Source organism: Notamacropus eugenii, chromosome 1 (genome assembly GCF_028372415.1).
Source record: "Notamacropus eugenii isolate mMacEug1 chromosome 1, mMacEug1.pri_v2, whole genome shotgun sequence".
NCBI classification, from domain to species: domain Eukaryota; kingdom Metazoa; phylum Chordata; class Mammalia; order Diprotodontia; family Macropodidae; genus Notamacropus; species Notamacropus eugenii.
The window spans coordinates 383348700-383355227 of NC_092872.1; the positions used below are offsets into that span (position 1 = coordinate 383348700).

The 6528-nt window shown below is 37.0% G+C and overlaps 1 protein-coding gene across 2 annotated transcripts in view; it reads left to right on the plus strand.

The window, feature by feature from the left end:
• Nucleotides 1–5829, plus strand: part of MRPL22 (mitochondrial ribosomal protein L22) — a 47639-nt gene extending 41810 nt beyond the window's left edge. For both annotated transcript variants that reach the window (XM_072630827.1, XM_072630828.1), the window contains one exon: nt 5548–5829. In XM_072630827.1, the coding sequence (XP_072486928.1) occupies nt 5548–5759 (212 nt within the window). In that variant the 3' untranslated portion in view covers nt 5760–5829. The remainder of the gene's footprint in view (nt 1–5547) is intronic.
• The last annotated feature ends 699 nt before the right edge of the window (nt 5830–6528 follow it).

Here is a 6528-nt window from a genome sequence, read left to right on the forward strand (position 1 = left end):
TGATAGATGTTGATTGATTAGTCTGACCTCAAAGACCTTCCACAATGTTTACATGCTCTTCTTCCTCATCTATTTCTATTTTAGTCAAAGTAGACCACCAGTTATTTCTCCTGATCTTGTCTTTTATCCTTTTACTTATGCAGTTTAAAATGATCTTTACATCCTGAAATTTACCTGAGGCAAAAGGTAGGGACTGTCATTTTTCATTGTGTCTCTAGGGCCTTTTACATACTAGTTCTTGATAAATGTTTCTTGAATTAGAGACAAAATGCTAAATTTAGAGGAAGAATGTAGGAACAAGGAAGTTTTTATGGAGAAGGTGGCATTCCAACAGTAACTTGAAGGATGAGTAGAATTGGACAGTTGTCTGTGGGGTGGAGGAGGTGGGAAATGGTAAGGACTGATAATCCAGGTGGACGAAACAACATGTGCAAAAGCATAGAGGTGGGAAACCCACTGGATATGTTTACCATGTAAGTTGTTTAGTTTGTCTGGAATTTATGATATGTAATGGTATAGTGGATAGAGCATTAGACATGAAGTCAGGAAGATTTGAGTTCATATCTTTCCTGAGTGCTTGCTAGCTGTGTGACACTGGCCAACCAGTTAATCTCTCTGGCCTTCAATTTCTTCATCTGTAAAATGAGGGAGTAACATTCAGTGACCTGTAAGGTCCCTTCCAGCTCTAAAAATTATGATCCTATGATCTTTGTATGATAAGAGAAATAGTGAGAGATAAAATTGACCTCAAATTGTCAAGGGTCTTAAATTCAAGGCTTAATATTTCAGACTTTTATTTGGTAGATCAAGGGTTTCAGTGGAAGCTTTTTGAGCTAAGGTGTGTTATGTGATAAGAGCTATATTTTAATAATAGTACTTTGGTAGCAGCATGTAGGGTGGATTGATGAGGGGATAAACTGAAGGTAGGAGGCTTTGATGAGAGGTCAGATATTCAGACATCATCTTTGATTTTGTATTCTTGATGGATATCAAATGAAATAATGTAAGTGAAAGTGCTTTGAAAGCCATAAAGTGCTTATATAATTGTAAGGGATGTTTTGCAGCAAGCTCTTTCCCTCTAAGGAGTACAGCATTTATTGCAAAGCTTCCCTGGGCCCCTCCCTACCATTCTTAGGTAAAGTAGTTGAAGCTGTTGATTTCCCCTAACTTCAGCAGCAATTACCACTAACCTCAGCAGTTTTGTAATCAAACATAGATGTTGATGTCTAAGCAAAAAATTCTCAATCTGCCAAGCCTATATTATACTGTTAGAAGTCTTTTTATTGAAAAATAGTTGAGCTTCAAAAAAAATTTAGAAGTATGCCCCTCTCTACATAAAAATAGATTACCATGAGGAAATTAGAAGCTTTTTTAGAATTTTTCTGAAATAGAGGGAAAAAATAATATAAAATTCCATTTATTTGTCTCAGTACCTCTTTCCTAAAGGAGCTGTTTATTCTGGCTAAAATGAAATCTGATTCCTGCTAACCTGGAATTGATAGCAGTAACTACACCTACTTCTGGAATTCAATTAATTTGTGACTTTCCATCGAAACATCTTACTTTAAATCAGGTTCCCGTATTACTAATTATATTCTGGCACATGCACAGGGAAATCAAAATGGCAACTCAGATGACTGCAGGGCCATGGTAGTTAATCATAAGCAGTTTCCTATAGGAACAGCATGAATAAATAATGTTAGGGAATGCCCAGAAACTCAGCAGGAGATGAGGTGGATGAGTAGCAAGAGAATTTTCTTAAACCCCCTTAGTGACCTTTCTTGCCTTATGACTCTGAATACAAAACCAGGTTGAAATAATTTTATTCAGTTCCATAGGAAGATTTGTTTCTTAGGCAGTGGTAATTGAATTCTAATGAAAATCAAGGTGATCGTAAATTCCTGTAAATGCTGAGCTTATTATAAACAGAATGACCCAAACTAATTTTTGTATCTCAGTTGAGGGAAGAAGGTCAAATATGCTTATAAAGCAATATTGTATTTACCTGGACTTCTGAAAGGACCAACTGGCAATTCCATAGCTTTCTTGGCCATATTTAACACTCCAGCCACTTGGGAGAAGTACTTCATTCTTGGTTATCAAGGCAGATTGAATTGAATTCATGTACAGAGTGGAAAGAGCCCAGGATTTAGAGTCAGGAGATTTGGGTAGCACAAGGTACTAGCCATGGGCTGCAAGAAAAATCTTAAGCTTATTGGAGATTCCACCTCTTCATCTGTCAGTACTTATACTACCTGCTTCACAGAATTGGCTTGAGACTCAAATGAGATAATGAATGTAAAGTACTTTGAAAAGCTTAAAGTACTGTCTGAATTAAACTATTATCATTATGTTTCAGTTTCTGAGGCCTTTCATTTATTGAGTGATTGGCTGTCTGATTCCACAGAGGATGGAACTGAGACTGTAACCTAAGGCAGATGGTATTATTTACCAAGACACTGACTTACCTTGTAGGACTGTTTTATCCTTCATACTTTTAAAGGCTCAGATATTCATATATAATGACCATGGGCAAATTACTTAGCTTTCCTGGTCCTAAGTTTCATCAAAATGAAGTGATTGAACTACATGACCTCTAGGATCCTTTCTAATTCTAGATTTGTGATACTATGAAATAGAATCTTTTTATGACTGTATTGTGGGAGACTGGCTATTTGTATTTTGCTGCCATTTTGTTTCAGCAGCAACCATTTCAGGCTCTTGTTACAAGCAAGGGTAAAGAGATTTTCTGGTGCAGTGGTTTTTGGTAGCATATGTTGTCATTATAACCTAATTTCTTCAGATGGCTGTCATCAGTCTAAAACTGCTGTTTGGTGTTGCATGCACAGACTTAGAAAGTTCATTTCTCTTTGAACTTATAATGATGACCAAAGGCATTGGGAATAGCTCATAACAAGTGGACGAAGACAAATCAGATAACACGTTTTAATGATTCATGGCATCAGAAGTGATGATTTTTGTAACAATTAACTTTGTGAGTTATTCTTTGTGGCAGAAAGTGTTGAAGAAAGTGAACTACTAAAGTAAAATGTTAAGAAAAGTTTGTATTTGAAATTCTGGTTATTATGATTTTTAAGATCCACATTAATGATCTAAAACATTTAAGTTCCTCACTTTTTTGAGGGATCTTAACTCTTAATTATCCATTGTCTGTAAGATATCTAGCGAATGCTTAGTATAGAACTAAGCTCTGGTGAAATATGATATATATTTGACAAAAGATATATGACGTATATATGACAAATTGCCTATCTTCAAGGAATTTATAATCTACTTGAAGAGATAAGACATTGTAATGCAAGATAACGTATGATTGTGTGACAGATTGAATAATGCAGAGCAGAATTGTAGTTCATCCCTCTGGGTTGGAATGGCTAGAGTAGGCTTGAGTGCATGAACTGGACCTTGTGGGACAAAGAAAATTTGGATGAGTTGTTAGGAAGAAGGGGGATATTCTGACTAGCGTACAAGATATAAACATAGGTGGAGGTGAGCATGTTTTTTTCAGTAGTAGGAAAAATGAAGCAACTAGTTTGCCTGGAGTATAGAATTCATGTTGTATTTAGTATTGAAAAGATTGGGGACTAGATTATGGAGGGCTTTGAATATCTAACTTGATAGCTTGACTTTAATCCTTGAGACCTTGAGGAGCATTGGAAGGTTTTTGAGCAGGGTCACTGTGTTAGGAAGATTGATCTGGCCTTAATGTTCAGGGTTGATGGGTGAGACACTGGAGGTGGGAAAAATTTTTGAGGGTATTGTAAAAGTTCATGACTGTTTTAGATCTCTAGTGTATAATATGTTGTTGTTCTCATGTGGCAGCAACTTCCTTTTGAAAGGATTAGTCCAATATTGTATAAGGAAATGATTGTTAAAGTGTCACATAGTTACAGATGATGTTTCATGACTTTAGGGTAAAATGTGAGTCATTAGATTACTGCTTCTGAGCTTTCACTACTTGCACACGTACATGCACACACACATATCTGAATTTGATATTCGGGGAAATGGAAGGGAATATTCCATTATTATTCCCTAGTAACAGCCTCTACCACCCCCACCTCCCCAAACCAAACCAAATAAACCAAAACCTCCCATCCTGTTTTAACAAGTAGTTCAGCCATGTAGTTTGAAGCTGGAGAACAGTTTAAATAATGCTTTTATGGCAACAAACATCATTTGTTTTCAGGTGACTACAGAAGTTCTTTAGAATATGACTAGTTAGAATATGACTTCTGGGTGGAAAAAAGCCACCATTTTTGTAAGTATTGTGCAGATTCTGACAGTGGATTCCCAGGCTGCACTTGAGCTCAGTATTCCCATTGGTGCTCTGTTTTATGAAGATCTATGTAGTGCAGCTTTCTTTCTGAAGCCTTTAAATGAGTTTTCAAAGAGCCAAGTAGGAAATTTGAGGTTAGGAGGAGATGGAACAGATCTGAAGGGCAGAACTCCTTCATTATTATACTCAGACCCTTCCTTAGCTTTCTCTTTTGTAAAGTGGAGATACTGCTGCCAAAATCTTTCTCACAAGTTGATTGTGATTAGGGAGATCTCTAAAGAATACTTTGAGAGAATCTTCTCTCCTTCCTACTTTTGAAAAAGAAATGATTGAGTATATTAGCTTGGAAAAGGAACTAAGAGGAGGACAGTATTTTGGGTGACTGGATTTCTTCAGAAAATTGAGCCAATGGAATTAAATTATACACCATTTAAAAGATTCATGCGTTTTACAGTTCTGAACAGTATGCAGCATGGTATGTGGGAGGCGTTGTGGTATCCTGGGACGTAGTAGGTACATAATAATTGTTTAGGCATGAATCAGAAGGCCTGTGTTATAATAATCTCAGTTTGTCTCCTTGCCAAATCATCATGGCCCTTTTCCTATCTATTAATTTTAAATGAGTTGGTTCAACTAGATTTCTCTTAAGATATCTCCTTTAGCTCTAATGTCCTCTTTTCTAATTTAGGGTGTTGTGCAAATATATGTTAATACAATGAGCATTCATTCATAGTAGCATTCATGAACATACCCTGCAATGAATGACCAACCAGCATTCAATTCTTTTAGATCTGGTTGTTGTTGAGTCATCAAATATTTGCTAAGTGCTTACTGTGCTAAGTGCAAGGATACAAACCCAGGCAGAAGCAACCAAGGTTTTGGAGAAAGTTGTGTGAAACAGCAAGGGGCAGGAAAAGGTGACTCAACAGAATATTTGAATAATTTCTTGTTACAAATGCATACATCTTTAATACCAAAGAAATTAAAATATTCATGACATGTTGGTATTTGGTTTGTGCTAAGTTAAGTCAGTTAGATTACGAGTGAAGGTTCATATAATCTGGAGCAAAATAAGCCATCATAGGGCAGATTTTCAAACCTTGCCACAGGCACACAGATGCCTAGTCTCATCTCTGACTTCCTGTAAATATTCCTTCTCTTGTCAAGCAAAGATAAAGACACAGAATACCATTCTGCTGCTGGGTAGCATCTTCTAAAGCTGGCTCTTTTTCTCTTTCCCTTTTTAGCTGAATCCACCTCTGGACGAGGCCAATGCTTGAAACGCATCCGCTACCATGGCCGAGGTTTCCATGGCATTATGGAGAAAGTTTATTGCCACTACTTTGTGAAACTGGTGGAAGGACCGCCCCCTCCTCCTGAGCAACCAAAGACGAGCTACGTCCATGCCAAGGAATATGTTCAGGAGCTTCGAAATCGGACCATCATTCATTCACTGTGATGAATTCAAACCCCAATGTGTATATTTTCCTCCTTTTTCTCAAAAACATAAATAAAAAAACAAAGACAAATGTTTTCATGGTTTGTCATTGGCTTCTGCAGTACTGTGTATCCAGCCCGAGGGAAGCTGCTTGTTTTATATTAATATTTATAAGGCTATGCCCATCATACAAGCCTCTGGGCATATTTGTATGTGTCTGCAAATTAGAAGAAAAGATCACCTTTCAACTCTACAGAGAGGAGATTATTGGAAAAGCTTTCTCAGGTTCTCTTCAAAGGGAGTGTTAACTTTCTAGCTCTTGTCCTACAGGTGGCAGTTTTGAGACTGAGAACTGCATACCAGTCTTAGAGAAAGTAAGAGAAAGTAAGTCTGCCCTTGTTTGACTCAATTCTCCCATCTCTGTCTGAAGGTAAGTGTATCTGCATTTTGATCTATTGCACCATTTAGGGAATGCTGTGAAGTGACATTGGTTCTGGCACTATAGCCACAGAGCAGTGGGTAAAGCACTTCTGTATTTTAATTTCTCAGCTTAATATCCAATATGAGAGAATATCTTGGATTTTTATATTGGCTTTAAAGCATAGAAGAAGCTGGAATCCATGAGAATAGCTTTTATTCTGACAACTTTTTTTTTTTTGGTAGAAAAGAGAACAGTTAACTGTCTCCTTGACAGTGTTTTTTGTTGTAAACACCTTGTTCAAGGTTGAATTGTTTTGCTGTGTCACCTCAGACAAGTCATCTAACTTCTCTGGGCAGTTTCCTCATGTCT